Source organism: Pleurodeles waltl, chromosome 8, assembly GCF_031143425.1.
Source record: "Pleurodeles waltl isolate 20211129_DDA chromosome 8, aPleWal1.hap1.20221129, whole genome shotgun sequence".
Lineage (NCBI taxonomy): Eukaryota > Metazoa > Chordata > Amphibia > Caudata > Salamandridae > Pleurodeles > Pleurodeles waltl.
Genome location: NC_090447.1, coordinates 1404489812 through 1404510233, shown reverse-complemented (window position 1 = coordinate 1404510233; position 20422 = coordinate 1404489812). Strand labels below are relative to the sequence as shown.

Below are 20422 nucleotides of genomic sequence, written 5' to 3'. Positions count from 1 at the left end.
GACCAGAACTTCAACACACAGCCCACTGGATCGACGCATAGCCAGGCCGGAACGAGACAGGCTGACTTCCTGCGAGAATAATCGACGCAGCACCTGCCATGCAACAGAAATTTGCCTGCATTGTCCACCAGACGACGTATGCCCAAGATTTCTCCGCATTGTCCCCGGGGCGTCCAAATACCCCGCAACCTGAAGAGGATCCAAGTCTGCATGCTGGACATCAATATAAGGCCCTTGCGAGGTGGAAAATACTGAGTGCGCCCAGAGAAACCGAAGCACAACTTCAAGTTTTCTACGCATCTCCGCCTCTGCGGTCCCTTGCGGATAATTTAGACACAAACCAGGTACGTTGTGCTTGCAAGAGACACTTATTGCTTTTTAAGAACTAAAGGCTATTTTTCATTGCAAAAGTGATATCTCAATCAACTTGTACTTATCAAATCTTGATTGTTCTGACCTTATTCTACTCAGATAAACACTCTATATTTTTCTAAACCTGTATGGTGTATTTTTGTGGTGTTTATACTGTTTTATTGCATGATTTATTGCACAAATACTTTACGCATTGCCTTCTAAGGTAAGCCTGACTGCTCAGTGCCAAGCTACCAGAGGGTGGGCATAGGATAATTTGGATTGTGTGTGACTTACCCTGATTAGAGAGAGGGTCTTTGCTTGGACAGGGGGTAACCTGACTGCCAACCACCAAAGACCCCATTTCTAACACACTTCCATACAGCCAAGCTGAATGTTTCAAATTTAACTTTGCATTTCCTATTCAAAGTGCTACACGTTGCCTGGTATTTTATCCTTTTACACCACACACCGATTATGTGACATGTTAGAAATACTATACACCTGCCAGTAGTGTTTGAATCTGTACTGTACTACAGCATCCAACTTTAGAGAAAGTAAATAATATAGCAGCATGCGGATTACGATTCAACAACCTACTAAGAGAGGGCTAGTTAGTATGCCACTCGGTCAAAAAGACCCTGGCATACAGACATTTCTTTTTGTGTGTATCCTGGTCCAGTCTCACATCTTGTCTTCATCCCTATCCATGGAGAAGAACAGAGCTTCCTCCCTAGAAAACGTAACGGTTGCTTGCCAGTAGGAGTAGTTTTGCAGCCTGGAGAGTTTTCTGGATTCAGAACTTGCGCATTATTCTGCCATCTAGATCTCATGGTTGGGTCCTGAATGGTCTGCTTTTTTTTTTTATTATTTATTTTTTTATATATTGTTGTGGGTGTCAACCACCACAATTTGCTGAGGTGTCCGTCTCCTGTGTGACATCAGACGGCACCCCGGATGTTCCTGTGCATGGTAGCCATCTCCAGGTTTTTTTCCGTAGCTTTGAGGTCATTGCTTGCTTATTTTAGCCAGTTTGTCTCCTTCCCACCTGAGTGCACAGATTCCCATTTCTGGAAGGTGGGTGGATCGCATGTGAATCCAGAAAATTCTTCAGGCTGCAAAACTGCTCTTACTGGTAAGTAACCATTTCGTTTTGCAGCATGGAAACCATGAATCCTTTTCAGGATTCACATGCTGTGCATTAGATTATGTAGAGGTATCACCTTCATTGGGTGGGTTGGGATGAAATGAGGAAGGAGTTGCCAACAGGTGTTGAAATATCTTTTGTCCCACTTACGCTTATTTGTTCATTTGTATGTCCACACAGTAATGTTTTGCAAGTGTGTGAAGAAAGGACTATATTGGTGCTGCGCAGATAGAGTCTTAAGGTATATTTGCTAGGATCGCTAGAGTTGCGACCTTCTTTCTTGTTGAATAAGCCTTGGGAAGTGAAGGAAGTGTCGTCCTTGCAGTTGAAAAGAAGATTTGTATTGTTTCCACAATCCACTGTGCAACTGTTCCTTTTGTCACTGTAGATCCCTTGGTTGATTTTGCGTAGTTGATGGAAAAGTAAACAACCTAGAGTCTTTTATTAGCCCCAAAATCCGACCATGCATGTGCAGGGCCGTGATGGTATGGAACAGCCTCCAACATTTACTAAAACCCCTAATGACAGTCATAGTGACAATTGAAAATCTGCTTTTTTGATAAATGACGAGGGGTCAGAGAGGCTCCAAGTGCTTAGCTGTCCCATAACTACTACTCCTTTCTAAAATGTAATCATGTCAATGCTTCAGCACACACAGAAAGCCTTAACTAGGGCAAATACTTAACTTAAACAAATATACATTTTAAAAAATCTTTGGAGTAGTCCTTCATATGATTGTTGTTATTTTTTTGCCTTCAGCTTCATCGTCAGGTATCAGCAGCAATGGCTATTATAAAATTATAATGATTTCTCTAAAAGATACAGGAAGCTTTACTAAAACTCATTAACTCGATCTCATGGAAGAACATTTCTAATTGTTAAAGTGAACAGTTCATGTTTCCTCTCAAACAGGTGCAACTCACCATGGGATTTCTTGTCCGAGTGCTGCTGTTCTTCTTCTGTGGGTTCCTCTGGTAACCTTTGGTCTACAGACACTGTGCTTGTAACAGAAGCCCCACTTCCAGAACGCACTCTTCTACAATTAAAATTAACCAGTATTTTTTAAACAATGTACAACAAGGAAAACAGTTGTGCACTCGTTATATATATGAAGTACATTGCGACTGTATTCAAGCTGCAAAGTAATTTTGTGAAGAAAAGCGGTATAATGGGGGATTCACATTTGGATCACTGTGATTTTGATGAATTCTTGACTAATGCATTCTGCCCAAATCATTAATGACAGAAGCCCAGAAAACCCATTCCCCTGTCCAGATCTCTTTACTATCGATCGTAACACCAGAGTGGCCTACTACTGATGAAATCATAAATCAATATTAGTAAATCAGAAAAATGTTTTTTGTCGAACTCTGTCAATATTTTTTTTTTACTTTGTGTCACAATAGTTTGCTATCTCACATATGAAGCTTAATACCTTTAAGTATACAAATCACTGACAAGCTCACTAGAAGACACATCATACTAGAGAAGAGAGACTCCAGGAAACCAGGAGTGTGGCAATCATATAACCTGATGCCCAGAACAGGTCAATGACAATTTTGCAGATTATTTTAATTAATAAGTGCACACAAAAAAATGCAACTTAAAACTAATAACATTTTCAAAACTTTTGTACAACTTTAAATGCCATTTCTCTAAAGCACCATATAAAAATCTGTGTTAAATACATCGTGATCTTTTTAAAAAAAAATTATTGCAAAAAACGTTATGGGCAACACGGCAATAAATTAGGGACCAGAGTTTTGAATTAAGTCGCAAAAAGCACACTTGCAGGTGCATGTCCTTGCTTTGGTGCAGATTAAAGACTGAAAGTTACAAACGTTTATTGAAGCAGGGTTGGAAACCATACTTCCAGCACACCTTTGTGAATTCCTTTTCTGCATGAGCAAATTCACTTAAGTATACCTATTTATGAGAAAATCTGCTGAGTCCTTAAAAAAAATCACTTTTGCAACACCCCTTTTTCCTATCCTGGAAAAGCATGTAGCTTGTCTTTGTCAGTAGTACAATTCTATCCTTTTCAAGCATGGGAAGACATTGAAGAGGAGCAGGTGAATATCATTAAAATGTTAGTTTGTGGGTTCATACAGACTCAGAGTTTACTAATCCTAAAACTACCACTTCTGGCTGGTTTCCATTGGCTTTATGTACATTTGGAGAAAAGTACAAAACTCAGAGCCTCTCAAGAGTCCACTTCTTTCCATAGGACATCAAACAAAATCAGAGAGGCTATAATCCGGGATCTGATATAAATAGAACTCTATAATAATGTGTCACCTTATTGTGTGGCAGCAAGAGACAATTATTTTTTTTGTTTTGTTAACAAGACAAGTAGATTTCTGAAGCATCCCTTCACTTGGATAAGTGCATATTTTATCAAATTCCACACCGTTGCAAACTTCCTGAAAGTCCACAAGGGCTCACACCCAATTTTAAACAACAACTTTTTAGGGCCTGATCCTGTACAAAGGATTCAAAAGCAACTTAAACCAAAAAGAGGTAGTCAGAGCCGTTGGGAGATATGGCTTATAATGGCTGACAAGAACAAGCAAGAAGTCCTTCACAGCAGGAATTCAGATCACTAACATGATGTATCTGTGTAATGCACATGTTCACCTTAAGAAGATCAAGGCAGTAACAGATGGTTATGGTCATCCAACTCAATGCTATTCATTTTATCAACCTGAGAAGACAGGCTGAGTGGACCATGAGGTCAAACAGATTATTGTAGTGGACCTATTAGTAAATTAAGGCACAAGACATGGCTAAGCAACTTATAAGGTTGAGGAAAATGGGTTTTGTGTGGAGGGTCTGCAACCTAAAGCACAACCACACCCTCAAAAGCCGTTTCCAACAGGAGACCGTACCTGCAGAAAACAACGGCGGCTCCATCCACGCCCTCCAGGGAGCTTTGACAGTGAGAATCGGCCCAATTCCAGACAGGGCGACAACCTGGGGCAGCAAGCCCTGCACAGGCAGCGGGCGCACGAGACACGGCCGGCGTCTGACCTGTCCCGTACTTCTCCCCCACCCCCCCCCCCCCACACATCAGTGAGTGTACAAGAGGACTTACTCTTGAGGTAGGCATCGGAAGAGGGGTTGCCACACAGCAGTGACTGATAGCATGCCTTTTCTCTCCCTTCCTCACCCAATGTGTTGTTGAGGCCTACGAGGAGGAGTGTTTGTTCGGCCTAAATCTGCCACGGAGCGGCCAAACATTAACTTGGGGCATATTAATCTATGGGCAAACATGCTTTTTGCCCCATAAGAGACCCACAGTGCCCATCCTCTGGATGGATAGACACTTCTACTGTTTGGGCTGGGGCTCACACTACCTCTCTAGAGGGACCCGCGCTTATATCTTACGGACCCTGGGAATAGTCATCAGAAACAGAAGCATGTGAGAACCCCAACAAGAAAAGTGGGTACCCTAGTGACCCTTAACAACCATGGCAGGAGGAAAAGACACTAAAAAGTTGCAGCAGAGCAAGATGGACAAGTTATGCAGTCCCAAGGAGAGCAAAGCCTCCCATGATGAGGCATATCCAGACCGCTGTGATGACTCACCAGAGCCGACTGAGAAATCATGGCTGCCATTCAAAGCATTCAGGGCACCCTTGAGCCTAAGCTGGACTCTGTGGTGGCATAAATGTCACTTAACTGTGACCAAGTAAACAAAGAAAAAGATCACCTAAGTCAGGGGAAAAAAACAAGGTGAGCATCACCAAAACTATAACAGCTATCCAAAAACAAATTAACCGGCTCCTAGCGGATAATGCCACAATGCAGGCAAATCTAGAAGATATGGAAGGAAGATCCCGACTAAATAATATCAGCCTGGTGGGAGTACTTGAACGAGCGGAAGGACCTATGCGCAAACCTCTTTGTGGAAGACTTCATTGAGAACATTTTACGGACGCACAGGGTGCCCATGTACACCCCTCGATCAGGCTCGTTCCCTGCACCATCATCGCACGTATCTTTAATTACAGAGACAGGGAGGCATACTTAAAGCAGTGCGATGAAAACAGGACCTGAAATTTGAAAACACCACAATCAACCTTTTCCCAGAGTTCACTCTCAGGGTCCAGCAGAGCACCGCAACTTCATAGAGGACAATAAAGAACTCGGGAACCAGAACATCATATATATGATGCCTGGGAGTGGTTGGAAGGAGGGCACCCGGTCTTAATAAGGAAAAGGAGAGGCACCCCCTGACTAAAGAGGAAAGACTTGAATGAGGGGACAGACGACAGCCAATATGTGAGATCAAGGCAAACAGAGCGATCTACTACCACAAATGACCGACCCCACAGGCCATGGTTTAGCCGGGAACTCTATCTTGTCAATGGACATTGTACCACAGTCTGGAAATGAATGGTATTGTGTATTTTCTCCTATGAGCTGAAAGCACAAAGGGGGGAGGTGGAGACTACTTCGTCTTGATCTGACAGAGGAGGGCAGGCGAGGGGGGCACAACTGGCAAGTTTTACCCCCAGTTATAATTTAACAATCATGTTTTCAGGGGTGAATTTAACAATCATGTTTTCTGGGGCGACAGGTGCCTTGCTAGTTGGGGAAGGACGGGTAGTTGGGAACCCATCATGCAGAGTAGCAAGGTGGGGGGAATGTTCTTATTAAAGGGATGTTGTACTTTATGATACAGAACAGTGGAAGCAGACGAAATGGTGACAGCACCCAGGGTCTTTTCAACTAACTGTGTAACTTATGCTGAGACCTAGCACCCAAACTCCCACCCCCGGGCCCGATTAGGAATCCTATCATGGAATGTGAAAGGACGGGGAGATAAAATCTAACAGGCGATGGAACTCCACCACATCAAAAGACATGATTCAGGCATTACACTCCTGCAAGAAACACATCTTCTCAGTAATTCCTGCAATGGCATGACCAGAGGGCACGCCGGGGACACCACAGACTCTAGGGGTGTAGGGATCCTAGGTCCCATTCATAGGTCTTAAAACATGGACTGACCCCAAGGGAAATATGTAGCCCAATCTGGTATGTAAGGGTAATCCCCATTAAATTATTATATATATATATATATATATATATATATATATATATATATATATATATATATATATATATATATATATATATATATATATATATATATATATATATATATATATATATATATATATATATATATATATATATATATATATATATATATATATATATATATATATATATATATATATATATATATATATATATATATATATATATATATATATATATATATATATGACTTCCACTTTTTCTGCAGATCTGGACCAACTTACCCAGGCCTGCGATGGACCTGGCGGACATTTGGCACCTCCATCGGGAGCGACAATATACATTTTTGTCCGGGAAACACCACAGTCTATCTAGACTGGACTATATATTCACACAAAACACCAATGTAACTCAAGTCGCAGACATACGTCATTTAGCTAGGGGACTAGCCAACCATTCCCCGGTATGGCTGGAGCTCTGGGGACAGACCACTGGCTCTGCAGGACCCGATCCATAAATGCTTGGCACCTCACCAACAAACCTCTCATGAAGAAATTAGAAAAGGCCCCGATCTCCTACACTGAGATCAGTGAAGGATCAGTCGACTCACAATTATTATGGGAAGCATATAAAATGGTGATAAGGGGGTCAAGCCTTTTCACTCACTACAGGGAGGAAGAAAAAAACAGCTGGAACAACTTCTAGCCCTGGAGATAGAAATATTGGCCATGGAACGAATTAACCTAGAGGACACAAACACTGAGGGAACACACCCCCTTGAACATAAAGAAAAGGAATACCGGGACCTAGTGGAAGAAAAAGCGAAAAAATGCCCATACTGGCCCAAAGACGCCTTTATGACGTTGGCAATGAAACAGGCAAACTGTTGGCTTGGCTGGAAAAATGGGACCAAACACTGGGCTGGGTTCTACAGATCAACATCAAGGAGGGGAACACCCTATCGGACCCTGTGGACACAGCAGACACATTCGCTGACTATTAACACCTTTATTCCTCCAAAACACACTGCACTATCCCTGACATTCAGGCCTTTTTAACAGATAATAACCTCCCCCAACTCACAGAGGAACAAAAGCAACTCTTAGAAGCAGACCTTCAGCCACATGAGATTACCCACTGAGCTTTGAAAACACCTAGCCAGCCACTTAGAACCCCATATATTGAAGATGTGGAAGGAGGCACGAGCCGCAGGTTGCCTCCTGGAAGACCAGAGACAGGCAACTATTGTGGTACGCCATAAGGTAAGGAAACCTTCAGACAAATGTAGCTCCCTCCGATCCATTTCCTTCTTTAATGTGGAGATAAAGCTTCTGGCCAAACTCTTGGTAAATCGCTTACGTCAGGTGATAACACCCCTGGTACATCCAGACCAGTCCGTCTTCATGTCGAACAGGGGAACAAGACTAAACCTCCGGAGACTCTTCGAGGCGATGGCGGGCCCTGAGACAGAACTGTGAACACTCTGGTGATGTCCATGGATGCCTCCATGGCCTTCAATACACTGGAGTGGAACCATATGTTCGGGGTGCTGGAACAAATGGGACTTGGACCAGTTTCATGGGCTGGCTACGTCTACCATACAAAGACGTGCTAAGGTAAACGGGACGACCTCCCACAGCTTTCTCCTTCACAAGGGAAAGAAGCAGGGATGACCATTATCCCCACTGAGCTTTGCTTTGGCCCTAAAACCCTTAGCATTGTGGGTTCAAAAAAACCTACTGGTATGAGGCATACACTGGGGGGAACATTAGGAAGAGTGTACCTCCTTATATGCAGATGACATCCTGTTTTATGTCACTGATCCCCCTCCCCCATAACGATTGATCAGCTGACACAGATCCTACAGACTTTTGGGCAACACTCAGGTTACACCATCAATTGGGACAAGTCCCTCATACATTTGATTACCGGCCCTATGCCCACTCTGCCTAAGGGTCTCCAAATGACCATGTCCAAAGGGAGCTTCAAATACATGGGGTTTCATGTTACACTGGACCCCCCCCCATCTTTTACCAATACAATCTCATCCTTATTCTGGATCGCTTTACAGTGGATGCACAAAATTGAAAGGGCTTGCCACTCTCCCTACTGGGTAGAGTGGCATTGTTCAAAATGATGACATTGCCTCAGATGCTATTTGCCTTACAAAATACTCGATATTGGATACGTGATGATTTTTTCTGTAGGATGGATTCTTTTATCTGCTCACTCCTGTGGAACACAAGCCCACCCTGTATTGCCCTTATAAAATTCACCAGGGGGTCCATGACAGAGGGATTAGCCTCCCCAACATCAAAAAATATTATTGGGCTACGCAACTAACGGTGGTCAACGACTGGGCGTTTGCCCCATGGGATGATCAGTCATTCCAACTGAAGGGATTCTCGTTTGGGAAAGTGGGTTACCAGGGAGAACTTTACAACTCATCCACCACTACCGCTATTCTTCTACCACAGACCCTCAACGTGGCGCCGGTATGGAGGGCAGCGACAACTTTCTTATGGTAGATGGGGAAACAAACTGAGATGATTCCCCCCCATGGTCCAGTGACGTCCTGAAGGTGGTGGGGAGACTACAAAGTTTCACAAAGTGGAGCCTCATTGGCATAGATTTGCTGGGAGGTGTTTGGAAAGGGGATACAATGCTTAGCCTGGCTGAACCACAAACCCAATATGACCTGGCCCCCAAAGAAGCTTTGAAATATATCCAACTCCACCATGCACTGCTCTCACATATCCCTGGACACACCTTTGCTGAGGACTCCTCTTCCTTAGAGAATCATATCCTCACAGAACCCATACCAAAAAAGACAATTTCACATATAAATAAAAAGCTTAATAACAACTCATCCAACACAGTTGCTACATTAATATCTGTGGGAGACTGACATTGGGACATTTGATGAGGTGGAATGGGAGGACACAACTGGGGCCTAGAAAGAAGTGTCACTTAACACAGGGTTCCGCCTCATCCACCTGTATACCCTTCATCGCTCATATTATCCCCGCACCACCATACAGGCCATGGGCCAGAGTTGTACACATCTGCGTCTTAAAGACTGTGGGGTGAGTGGCACATTCTTAAACACTCTATAGACTTGCCCAGCCGTATGGTCCTATTGGTTGGCAATACAATTATTAGTAGGTGAAGTCTTGGGAGTGGACATACCGGACTCGACTAAATAATGCCTCCTACATATCTGGGGGGATGACCCACCCCCGAAATATAATAAACTGTGAGCTTCCCTAGGATTATTAGTGGCAAAATGAAACATGCAAGTTTATAGGGGGGCACGAGAGACACCCACTGTGACCGGATGGTAGTAAGAGATGGACTGGTGCATGCTGTCTGAAAAGACGATATACTCGGGCAGGGGAGTGCCCCCAAACAAATGGGGAAAAAATCTGGTCTCTGTGGCGCACACACCGAGGGATGGAGGGAGAATCGAAGGTCCCAAGGGCTCATAAGAGACGCTTCTCAAATCCTGCTGAGAGGTGATTTTTACTGTGGATCCACTTTATATGACTCTTTTCTCCTGGTCTCGACAAGTGACTGGATTATGGTTGCAATGTCACCTTGGGAATTCATAATTATGCTGTACTGTCTCTTTGTTATGTTAAATGTTCAAAAATCAATAAAAAGATTTTTTTTATAATACATCCCTTATTTATATACAGTCATTTCTCGTCAATTGAATACCACAGATTTAGTCTTGACCACCAAGGATAATCAACTTATAGGACACGTATTTAGGTTTAGCCAAATAAATGTACTTAAAGGCAAGGTATACCTCCTCTTTAATTGTAGCTTGACATCAAGAGGAAGCCAAGGTCATTATAAACAATAGAAGAGAGAAAACCTTCTGGTCCCAGCCACAAGCTGATCTACAGCATTATTACCGTCTGAAGACACGAAAGTGGGACTGGCCAGTAGAGTATCTTCAAGTTCTATGCAAGATAGTTCCAGGGCTCAGACCACAGTGCAGAAGGCAAGAGCTGGAATCAGATAGTACAGATGTCTCATCAAAACAACTGATAGTTATTTGACTTGGCAATGCTCTGGCCATACATTTTCAAAATCAATTGTAGTATAAAACCCAGAAATCCTGCCGTATCTCAAAGGCCAAACTCTGCCCATCAGTGCTATATAAGACACCTTGTCTTCAGACGGTGAGGAGGTCTGGGTGTGAGGACAGGAACATGTTTGAGAGATTTAGTTTTCTCAGTCCATGATCTCCCTGCAGGGATAAAGTCCTCGTTAGTGACTTTCCTCACTAACGGCAATTCTAGGGAGCACCTGCTCTTTGAAGCCGTCCTGGTAGGGGTCGCCTGGATAGCCCCACCCGAGGGGCTCCGTTCCTTCTCAGAAACCAAAGTGCACAGTTCACTCCTCATATTCCCCAAGGCTTAAGCAACCTAATCCATTCCAACATCCTTAGTGCTTAAGGGAGGCTTGACCTCTCCTGGAATGAGTCTCTCTTGAGAATTGCCTTTCCTTACTTCAGCCTAACCACTTCTCTTTCTGGTGGTTCTAGTTTTCCTTTAATTTCTCCTAAGCATCTTGTCCTCCACTCAATACAACATTTTCAGTTCTGGACATCAAAGGGCTTGAGATTAACTGCAGGAAATGCAAACAATCCCTGCACTTGTCACAGTCTGACCCATCTCAACTGTGGCTGTTGAACTGAGCTCTAAAGAAGATAAGCAACAGATTTGCAAGTCACTGCACTGCACTGAATTAAGACTTTTACAGTGTTGGGAGCAGGCATGAACTGCCCAATACAAGGAGATTGTTTATTTTTTGCTGCATCTCTGCAATGTTGGGATTCTACTATGAAGTCAAGCAAAAACGCCTTTTTTGAAGGAAGACTCTCGCTCTTTCAGTATGTAGGAGAATGGAATTACTGACAAGTTGCACTTGTTAAAGCACTTTCTCAACCACATCCAAGTACTTGTTAGCATCAGGAGTTGTTGATGGCAACAAGCTAAGTCTGAAGAACGTCATCAGCAATCATAGCGGAGCTCGGTTGGAACATCTAAGTCAGTAGATAAAACAACTAATTACATCCTACTGTCATCAATGAAGGTATAAGAAAGGCGTCACACATGCAGTCCCTTAATCTTCACAATGCTATGACGTGTGCTACCAACCTCTTTCCAGAAAATTCTGAATGTGCAAAAGGATAAGAGGTTGAGGCAAGCAAGTAAAATGAAATAAAAATGAAAAAATTCCTTGAGCTTGCTAAAGCCTTCTGAGGCAAAGGTGTGCAGTGGATATGCAGTTTCTTGGTCTATATAAAAAGAAATAGCTACTTTGGAACTGGATAAGGCCCTGGAGTATGAATCCACACACTAATATCTAGTGAATGAATATACGGACCTACAGGGGGTGGCTTTACACATCTCTGAAATGGAACATTTGAAAAAATGGCTACTGTTGCAGATTTTGCATGTAATGCCCTTGGGTCTAACATAATGAAAATGTCACTTACCCAGTGTACATCTGTTCGTGGCATCAGTCGCAGTAGATTCGCATGTTCTGCAATAGCTCGCCATCTGGTGTTGGGCCGGAGTGTTACAAGTTGTTTTTCTTCGAAGAAGTCTTTCGAGTCACGGGACCGAGTGACTCCTCCTTTTGTCTCCATTGCGCATGGGCGTCGACTCCATCTTCGATTGTTTTTCCCCGCAGAGGGTGAGGTAGGAGTTGAATTGTAGTAATAGTGCCCATGCAATGGAGTGACTAAGTATGCACCTATTTAAGGTTGAGATGACACATATATAAATAATTGAAGGTAACTTCCAAACTGCTACAGGCTCCCGGGGAGGCGGGTGGGCACATGCGAATCTACTGCGACTGATGCCACGAACAGATGTACACTGGGTAAGTGACATTTTCAGTTCGATGGCATCTGTCGCTGTAGATACGCATGTTCTGCATAGACTAGTAAGCAGTTATTTCCCCAAAAGCGGTGGATCAGCCTGTAGGAGTGGAAGTAGTCTGAAATAATGTTCTTAATACAGCTTGACCTACTGTGGCTTGTTGTGCGGATAACACGTCTACACAGTAGTGCTTGGTGAATGTGTGAGGCGTAGACCATGTGGCTGCCTTACATATTTCTTGCATTGGGATGTTTCCTAGAAAGGCCATGGTAGCACCTTTCTTTCTGGTTGAGTGTGCCCTTGGTGTAATGGGCAGCTGTCGTTTAGCTTTAAGGTAGCAGATTTGGATGCATTTAACTATCCATCTGGCTATACCTTGTTTTGAAATTGGGTTTCCTGCATGAGGTTTTTGAAATGCAATAAAGAGTTGTTTAGTCTTTCTGATGTTTTTTGTTCTGTCAATGTAATACATCAATGCTCTTTTGACATCTAATGTATGTAGTGCCCTTTCAGCTACGGTATCTGGCTGTGGAAAGAACACTGGAAGTTCCACTGTTTGATTTAGATGGAACGGTGAAATAACCTTTGGCAAAAATTTAGGATTGGTCCTTAGGACGACTTTATTTTTGTGTAGTTGTATAAAAGGTTCCTGTATTGTAAACGCCTGAATCTCGCTTACTCTTCTTAGGGAAGTAATGGCGATGAGAAATGCCACCTTCCAGGTTAGGAACTGTATGTCGCAGGAGTGCATGGGTTCAAAAGGTGGACCCATAAGTCTAGTTAGGACAACATTTAGGTTCCATGAAGGAACAGGTAGTGTTCTTGGTGGTATAATTCTCCTAAGGCCCTCCATGAATGCTTTAATGACTGGTATCTTATATAGGGAAGTTGAATAGGTAGTCTGCAGGTATGCAGATATTGCTGCAAGGTGTATTTTAATGGAAGAGAAAGCTAGGTTAGATTTTTGTAAGTGAAGCAAGTAACCCACTACATGTTCTGGAGTTGTGTGTAATGGTTGTATTTGATTAATATGGCAGTAGCAAACAAACCTCTTCCATTTACTTGCATAGCAGTGCCTGGTGGATGGCCTTCTGGCTTGTTTTATGACTTCCATACATTCTTGGGTAAGTTGTAAGTGCCCGAATTCTAGGATTTCAGGAGCCAGATTGCTAGATTCAGCGATGCTGGATCTGGGTGTCTGATCTTTTGGTTGTGCTGTGTCAACAGATCTGGCCTGTTGGGCAATTTGATGCAGGGTACCACTGATAGGTCTAGCAGCGTTGTGTACCAGGGTTGCCTTGCCCAAGTTGGTGCTATCAATATGAGTTTGAGTTTGCTTTGACTGAGTTTGTTTACCAGGTAAGGAAGGAGAGGGAGAGGAGGAAAAGCGTAAGCAAATATCCCTGACCAGTTCATCCATAGGGCATTGCCTTGGGATTGTTTGTGTGGGTATCTGGATGCGAAGTTTTGGCATTTTGCGTTCTCCCTTGTCGCAAACAAGTCTATCTGAGGTGTTCCCCAGAGTTTGAAATAAGTGTTCAGAATTTGGGGGTGAATTTCCCATTCGTGGACCTGTTGATGATCTCGAGAGAGATTGTCTGCGAGTTGATTTTGGATCCCTGGTATAAACTGTGCTATTAGGCGAATTTGGTTGTGAATTGCCCAATGCCAAATTTTTTGTGCTAGCAGGCTTAACTGCGTGGAGTGCGTCCCCCCCTGCTTGTTTAGATAATACATTGTTGTCATGTTGTCTGTTTTGACGAGAATGTATTTGTGAACTATTATTGGTTGGAAAGCTTTTAGTGCTTGAAAAACTGCTAGAAGTTCTAGGTGATTGATATGCAGTTTTGTTTGATGTACGTTCCATTGTCCTTGTATGCTGTGTTGATCGAGGTGTGCTCCCCACCCTGTCATGGAAGCATCTGTTGTTATTACGTATTGTGGCACTGGGTCTTGGAAAGGCCGCCCCTTGTTTAAATTTATGTTGTTCCACCACAGAAGCGAGAGGTAAGTTTGGCGGTCTATTAACACCAGATCTAGAAGGTGACCCTGTGCTTGAGACCACTGTGATGCTAGGCATTGTTGTAAGGGCCTCATGTGCAGTCTTGCGTTTGGGACAATGGCTATGCATGAAGACATCATGCCTAGGAGTTGTAATACCATCTTTGCCTGTATCTTTTGTGTTGGATACATGCGTTGTATGATGGTGTTGAAATTTAGAATTCTTTGTGGACTTGGAGTGGCTACTCCCTTTGATGTGTCTATTATGGCTCCTAGGTATTGTTGTACCTTGCGCGGCAGAATGTTGGATTTTGTAAAGTTGACGGTGAACCCGAGTTTGAAGAGGGTTTGTATGATCTGATTTGTGTGATTTGAGCACTGTATGAACGAATGGGCCTTGATTAGCCAGTCGTCCAAATATGGGAACACATGTATTTGCTGCCTTCTTATGTGTGCAGCGACTACCGCTAGACATTTGGTAAAGACTCTTGGTGCGGTTGTTAATCCGAAAGGCAGTACCTTGAATTGGTAATGTATTCCTTTGAATACAAACCTTAGGTATTTCCTGTGCGATGGGTGTATTGGTATATGGAAATAAGCATCCTTGAGGTCTAAAGTTGCCATGTAGTCGTGTAGTTTTAGCAATGGCAATACTTCTTGTAGTGTGACCATGTGGAAGTGGTCTGATTTGATGAAAGTGTTCACTACTCTGAGGTCTAGGATTGGTCTCAGTGTTTTGTCCTTCTTTGGTATCAGAAAGTACAGTGAGTAAACTCCTGTGTTTATTTGTGTGTTTGGCACTAATTCGATTGCATTCTTTTGCAATAGTGCCTGCACTTCTATCTCCAGGAGATTGGAATGGTGTGTTGTTAAATTTTGTGCTTTTGGTGGTATGTTTGGAGGGAATTGTAGAAATTCTATGCAATAACCATGTTGGATAATTGCTAGAACCCAAGTGTCTGTAGTGATTTTCTCCCATGCTTTGTAATAATGACCTATTCTTCCCCCCACTGGTGTTGTGTGGAGGGGGTGAGTGACATGTGAGTCACTGTTTAGTAGTAGGGGTTTTGGGGCTTTGAAATCTTCCTCTATTTCTAGGGAATTGCCCTCCTCTATATTGTCCCCGAAAACCTCCTCTATACTGTCCCTGGTAACTGGACGGTGTGGCTTGTGAGGTGCTGGCTTGTGTGCTTTGACCCCGAAACCCCCCTCGAAAGGGCGTTTTACGGAATGTGCTGTAATTCCCTCTGCTCTGCGGGGAGTAGAGTGCGCCCATGGCTTTGGCAGTGTCCGTATCTTTTTTGAGTTTCTCAATCGCTGTGTCCACTTCTGGACCGAACAGTTCTTTTTCATTAAAAGGCATATTGAGAACTGCTTGTTGAATCTCTGGTTTAAATCCAGACGTTCGGAGCCATGCATGCCTTCTGATAGTTACAGATGTATTAATTGTCCGTGCAGCTGTATCTGCAGCGTCCATGGAGGAGCGTATCTGGTTGTTGGAGATGGTCTGTCCCTCCTCAACCACTTGTTTTGCCCTATTTTGTAAGTCCTTGGGCAGATGTTCAATGAGATGTTGCATCTCGTCCCAGTGGGCTCTGTCATAGCGCGCAAGTAGTGCCTGGGAGTTAGCGATGCGCCACTGGTTTGCAGCTTGTGCTGCGACTCTTTTACCAGCTGCATCGAACTTGCGGCTTTCTTTATCTGGGGGTGGTGCATCTCCAGATGTGTGAGAGTTGGCCCTTTTCCTAGCTGCTCCTACAACGACAGAGTCTGGTGGCAGCTGTGTAGTGATGAAAACCGGGTCCGTAGGAGGCGCCTTATACTTTTTTTCCACCCTTGGTGTGATTGCCCTACTTTTGACCGGCTCCTTAAAGATGTCTTTTGCGTGCCGGAGCATACCAGGGAGCATAGGCAGGCTTTGGTATGAGCTGTGGGTGGAGGAGAGTGTGTTGAATAAGAAATCATCCTCGACCTGTTCTGAGTGGAGGCTTACGTTGTGAAATTGTGCTGCTCTAGCCACCACTTGAGAGTACGCGGTGCTGTCTTCTGGTGGAGATGGCTTTGTAGGGTATGCCTCCGGACTGTTATCTGACACTGGGGCGTCGTATAGGTCCCATGCGTCCTGATCTTGGTCACCCTGGCTCATGGTGGTGTGAGCTGGGGAGTGTGATGGAGTTTGTGCTGGTGAAACGTTAATCACGGGCGGAGGAGAGGGTGGTGGGGTAACTCTTTTCACCACTTTTGGTTGTGGTGTTTGTTCCGTTTGGAACTCCAACCTTCTCTTTCTCCTAATGGGGGGAAGGGTGCTTATTTTTCCTGTCCCCTGCTGAATGAAGATACGCTTTTGCGTATGGTCCACATCAGTTGCTTGTAGCTCTTCCTCAAACCTATGCTTCTGCATTTGGGAGGTTAGCGAGTGCTCTTCTGTATAAGAGCCTGAAGCTGGGTCGCTTGCAGTTTGTTTCGGCATCGAAACTTTGTCTGCGTGTTTTTTCGGCTCCGAGGTGACTTTTTTCCTTTTCGGGGCCGAAACCTCTCGGCGTCGATCTGTTTCGGCGCCGCTGTCTCGGCGTCGAGCCGTGTCCACACCGGCATCTCGGTGTCGAGGCTTGTCTCCAGCACTTTCTCGGTCCCGAGAAGGCTGCGTGCCGGTGTCTCGACCGGAGTCGGACGATCTCGGCACTGTTTGGGCCTTTTTCGGTGCCGACGGTCGGTCACCGAATTTATGGGTCGAGCCATGGCCTGGTGGCAGTGGCGTCCCCTGGGCCTTGTAAATGTTCCTCTGAGTGGATTTCGACGTCTTACTCACGGTTTGTGTATCGTCGAATCCTTCGGAGTCTGAGTCTTGGATCGAGAAGGTACCTTCCTCTTCCTGTTCCTCGAACTCCCGTTGGGCTGTCGGTGCGGACGCCATCTGAAGTCTTCTGGCTCGACGGTCTCGGAGTGTTTTTCGGGACCGGAACGCACGACAGGCCTCGCAGGTGTCTTCGCTGTGCTCAGGTGACAGGCACAGGTTGCAGACCAAGTGTTGGTCTGTGTAGGGGTATTTATTGTGGCATTTGGGGCAGAAACGGAACGGGGTCCGTTCCATCGGCGTTCTTCAGCACGCGGTCGGGCCGACCAGGCCCCGACGGAGGATCGAAAAACTACCCCGAAGGGCACCGGAGCTCTCCGATCTTCGATGCGGTGTGGAATCTAAGTACGCCGATCCCGAACGCAACAATACCGACGAAAATCTTCAGAAATTAGCTAATTTTCCGTTCCGAAACTCGGAGCGACAGGAACACGTCCGAACCCGATGGCGGAAAAAAAACAATCGAAGATGGAGTCGACGCCCATGCGCAATGGAGACAAAAGGAGGAGTCACTCGGTCCCGTGACTCGAAAGACTTCTTCGAAGAAAAACAACTTGTAACACTCCGGCCCAACACCAGATGGCGAGCTATTGCAGAACATGCGTATCTACAGCGACAGATGCCATCGAACATACGATTTTTAGATTGCAAATAATATAATAGTATACAAGTTACTATCCACCTGAACAGAGAAAACACAGCAGCCCACATCCTCCTGGACATCTCTGCAGCGTGTGGCATGGTCTCCCACCCCATCCTCAGCCCAAGCCTACACAACATTTGAAACCAAAGAAACACACTCTGATGGATCTGCTCCTTCTTGACTAGAAGGATCCAGTCAGTCAGCCTTGCATCATACACCTCCAAAGCCCACGCCATATGCGAAGTTCCGCAAGGAACCTTCCCGAGCCTGACCCTCTTCAGCGCATATATGATCTCTCTAAGTGGCATCATCCAGTCTAATGACAAACATCCTCTCCTTGAAAACAGTAAGGTACACCCAAGTCACAAGCAAGCTGGACTATGGGAATACCCTCTATGCTGAGATCAATAGAAAACTCATCAGAAATGCTGCAGAACATTCAGAACTCTGTGGCAGAAGCACACTCAACCCCCCCACTGAATAGCCCCACCCACATGTGCAGATCCCAGATGTCTTTTTCAGTGTAGATGTTCACCATTCTTCAGCAAGGACTGGGGAAACACTTGAGGCAAGTACAACTACAAGTAAGGCTATTTTGGCCAACTGCTTCAGAATATATTTAAAAAATGTAATATATAAAATCAGGCAAATTAACTGGAATTGTTTTGACGGGTAAAATCCTTTTCACAAATCCTTGTTTAAAAAGAGAAAGATGAAGGAAGAGAGGACAAATGTAGACCCATAGGATGTCCTTATGTAGATGTGAAAAGAGCATCTGCGCTTTTAAGGACCCGGAGCCCACCAGTATCCCATCATGCCCAGCAGGTGACAGTTGCCACAGTTCTTTCTTTTGGCTCCTGGTGATAGGATCTTGGAGCACTGAGCTTGGCCTTTTTGACCAGTTTCCTCAAAAAAATCACTAGGAAATTTTAAAAATGTTTTCACTCAACGGATTTCATATGTTCCAGTGTTTTTCTTTCATTTCCAAATAAAATGACATCTTTATTTGACAAGTTGTCTGCCTGTGGAAAGCAACGAAGGCAACACTAGGTGTTTTCTGAACTTGGGATGTCAATTGAGAGAGGAGAGGGCCAGTCCTCTAGCAGTGTTCTTGCACCTTCCTCCGAGTACTCCAAGTGTGGGAGATCCAAAAATAGAAGCCACCAGCAAAAACAGCATTGTTTCAGGTAGACATCAAGGGCATCAATGGCGAGTAAAGTTAGCATTACTACGTTTGTAAATCTGGGTTTAATCCATCATGTTTTTTGCTCACCACACCACCCCAGTTTGGACCCAGCCATGTGCAAAGCAGTCTTTACCCTGATCATCATGGGAACAGTCCATCCCAAACTGCCAGGCTAGGTCTTGCCTTGACCAGAAACAAGCATCATGGGACCGGTTTCAGGGTATCACCCCCTCATCAGCCAGGCTAGCTCGACTCCAGTGGCATGGGAGCACAGGACGCAAAGTGGGAAGGCTATGCCCAGACATGGGTCCTGTGCTCACTGTGCCACTGGATTCAAGATAGCCTGGTTGATGAGGGGTGATACCCTGAAACCGTGGATGCTTGTTTCATATGGCCGAGTCCAAACTGGAATGGCATGGGTAGCAAAAAACGATGGATTTAGGCCCAGGTCTCTGTACTGGGGTTGAATGTTTGACACTGTTCCGCATTCTGTCCTTTACTTGTTCTTTTTTTGCATTTGTTGCACTAAGTGGGGCAGGTATGCCAAGACATGGGTCCTGTGATCCCCATGCCACTGGAGACAAGCTAGCCTGGCTGATGAGGGGCGATACCCATGGGGAGCATGGCCAAGACTGATTTGTATACAGCTAGGTCCGAAATGGAATGGCATAGGTAGCAAAAAATTATTAATGTAGGTCCAGGTCTCTGTACTGGGAATGAATGTTTGACATTGTTCAGCATTCCGTCCATCACTTGTTCTTTTTGCTCATAGGAAGCTTGGCATGATACACCAGAAAAACGCAGGATGCCACTAATCTTAGAAGGGATGATATCTGAAGTGCTGTAGGGTTAGGAATTTGTAAACGAGCGAGACACTTCAGACAGGTAGATGCAGCCTCTCCTCTGAAGGATACACTTTTGTGATCTGAGTAACCAAAACTGCACTGAGGTAGTGTATTCTTTGTACTATGTAGAGCATCAACGTTTTGAGGTTGACTAGGTGATCCAGGCAAAATCAAGGCCCCTGATACGGCACAGCAAACAAGATGTCAAAAGTGTGTGAAGTCTTGGGACCTCATAATCCAATCTTGCTCTTCTGATGGATACATCTAATAGATTCCTTACCCTTTCAGTCAGAATCAAAGTAGTGGGCCCTCAATGGTGGTGAATCTGGGAATGAACTTTAAGCCCCAAAGTGCTGCAGGTCCAAGTGGGCAAAATGATCTCCCCTAAGGACCTGTAAATCAACACAGAAGCTAGGTATGGACAGATGGCCATACAGATGCTTGGT

General features: G+C 44.6%; 1 protein-coding gene across 3 annotated transcripts in view; it reads right to left on the bottom strand.

The window, feature by feature from the left end:
* Positions 1-20422, bottom strand: part of ITSN1 (intersectin 1) — a 1130286-nt gene that overhangs the window by 769165 nt on the left and 340699 nt on the right. For all 3 annotated transcript variants that reach the window (XM_069202488.1, XM_069202489.1, XM_069202490.1), the window contains exon 12: positions 2422-2534. In XM_069202488.1, coding sequence (XP_069058589.1) covers positions 2422-2534 — 113 coding nt within the window. The remainder of the gene's footprint in view (positions 1-2421; positions 2535-20422) is intronic.